This window comes from Alosa sapidissima, chromosome 20 (genome assembly GCF_018492685.1).
Source record: "Alosa sapidissima isolate fAloSap1 chromosome 20, fAloSap1.pri, whole genome shotgun sequence".
Taxonomy (NCBI): Eukaryota; Metazoa; Chordata; class Actinopteri; order Clupeiformes; family Clupeidae; genus Alosa; species Alosa sapidissima.
Genome location: NC_055976.1, coordinates 29,634,186 through 29,636,685, shown reverse-complemented (window position 1 = coordinate 29,636,685; position 2,500 = coordinate 29,634,186). Strand labels below are relative to the sequence as shown.

General features: G+C 50.3%; 1 protein-coding gene across 2 annotated transcripts in view; it reads left to right on the top strand.

The window, feature by feature from the left end:
- The window catches only part of LOC121694029 (myocardial zonula adherens protein), a 34,957-nt gene that overhangs the window by 14,449 nt on the left and 18,008 nt on the right, over nt 1-2,500 (top strand). For both annotated transcript variants that reach the window (XM_042073939.1, XM_042073938.1), the window contains exons 4-6: nt 556-723; nt 1,413-1,505; nt 2,315-2,428. In XM_042073939.1, the coding sequence (XP_041929873.1) occupies nt 556-723; nt 1,413-1,505; nt 2,315-2,428 (375 nt within the window). The remainder of the gene's footprint in view (nt 1-555; nt 724-1,412; nt 1,506-2,314; nt 2,429-2,500) is intronic.

The following is a 2,500-nucleotide window of genomic DNA, read 5'->3' as shown; positions in this document are numbered from 1 at the left end:
CACACATACACACACACACACACACAGAGAGAGAGAGACACACATACACACACTGAACTCATTTTTTTTCTTTTACTCATTCATATTTATTCATACACGGTCCCTCTCTGTCACACACACACTCACACACACACTCACACACTCAAACACACATCCATACTAACGCAACCACTCTCTCTCACAGTCACACTCTCCTCTGCATAACCTTTCCACCCTTGCCCTGTGTATGTGTGTGTGTGTGTGTGTGTGTGTGTGTGTGTGTGAGTGTGTGTGTGTGTGTGTGTGTGTGTGTGTAATGACTGTACTTGCGTGTGAGAGTGTGTGTGTGTGTATGTGTGTGAGTGTGTGTGTGTGGTGTGAGCGTGTGTGTGAGCGTGTGTGAGCGTGTGTGTGAGTGTGTGTGTGTGATGTGAGCGTGTGTGTGAGCGTGTGAGTGTGTGTGTGTGTGTGGTGTGAGCGTGTGTGTGAGCGTGTGAGTGTGTGTGTGTGTGTGTGAGAGTGTATGAGTGTGTGTGTTGTGTGAAACCTGACCCGTGTGGATGCTGTCTCCCTCAGCGCCGTGGCGGGCTGACCAATGGGGCGAGCCGGGAGGCGGGGCCTGCGAGGGGTGGGCCCAAGGTGTACGGCGTGGTCCAGAGGACGGGCGAGAGCCAGGAACAGGAAGTGATGGCGCGAGAGTGGTCGATCAATCACCTCCGCGACGAGATGAAGTACATCAAGGAGGTGAGGAAACACACACACACACACACACACACACACTCACACATACAGGCACACAATTCCACACACCTACACCAAATCATGCACACATACACACTGAAACACACTCACGCAACACAGGACCACACACACACACACACACACACACACACACACACACACACACACACACACACACACACAGACACACACTAGAGGTCCTTGGCACCAGTGCCCTAGGTGCCAGCGCTGCCAGTGGAGGGTGTGCTGTTTGAGAGGGAATTGTGATGCACACTCTCTCCATCTGAGCTGCTCTCTCACTGTGGGCAGGTAGGTGCTGGACCAGGGCAGCCTGCACCACACACACCGGCCCTGGTTTGGCCCTCAGCTGGACCTGCTCTGGCTCCAATATCACCCCAATCTCGCTCTAATCCGGTTCTGATCTGGCTCTAATCCGGTTCTGATCTCATTTTAATCCGGGTCTGATCTGGCTCTAATCCGGGTCTGATCTGGCTCTAATCCGGGTCTGATCTGGCTCTGATTCAGATGTGATCTGGGTCTAGATCTAGTGATGTGGTTATGTGCTCTGTGGATGATGTGAGATGTTGTGTGTGTGTGTCCAGGTGCGTGACTCGCTGGAGAAGGTGAGATGTTGTGTGTGTGCTGTGGTTATGTGTTGTGTGGATGATGTGAGATGTTGCGTGTGTGTCCAGGTGCGTGACTCGCTGGAGAAGGTGAGGGAGAAGATGTATGGCCAGTTTGGCGGGATGCAGCAGTCTGTGGAGAAGCTCTCCAGGGAGATCAAGGTACAGATGACACCACTCATTACTAAACACACACACACACACACACACACACACACACACACACACACACACACACACAGACTAACCAAACAAGAGGGATAGGAATGTAACGGTTGATCCATCAGCTGTGTCGGAAAGGGATGTGGTCTTCAGAGTCAGGTTCTGTTTTATTGCATCTAGTATTTTAATGATAGCATATTGATATCTGTGTAGATCTAACCTTAGTTACATAATTTAGAGCTATTCTTGTATTTTTGGGAATCTTATTTCCAGATAGTTACGCAGCTGAACACAAGCTTTTTTTTATTTGCACAGCTATCACATTTAACTGTGTAATGTTCATTACACTCAAAAACGTCCAGTGTTTTAAAGCAGCATACAGTAGATCAGCTAGCCAAATGCCTGTTTGTTTTTTAAGCAGAGGGTTAGCCCTGGTCAATCAGAATCAGAATCAGAATCAGAATCAGAATCAAAATCTGAATCAGAATCAGAACTCCATCAGAACTCTGGAGTCAGTGACATTGCTCATTCACGAGGGTTAAAAACAAATGAGGGTAACAAAGTGGCCAGTCCCTGACGTAGGGGAGAAGTGGTTCTAGACCAGCAACGTCTTACGTAGGGGGGTACTGGCTCTTGACCAGCAACGTCTTGGTGCCACTCTTGAACCAGTTCTCTGAGAGCTGTTTTTTTCGGCTGTCGATATGCAAAGAACTGGTTTGAGGTCAGGCAGTGGACCGCCTCTGTGGAGATGGTTTGTGTGATGTGTGTGTGTGTGTGTGTGTGTGTACCTGCCTGCACGCCTATCCCAGGCCGAAAGCTCATACAGGCGTAGTCTGGAGGCGGAGGTGCGGGTGCGGACAGCAGCGATGGACAGTTTCGACCAGATGAACAGCAGCCTGATCTCTGCCAACATCGACCTGCAGGTACTCTCGCCGCCCAATCCCGTCTATCAGTGCGGCATCCACCCCACCTCCGACACATCCATCCTGTGGTCG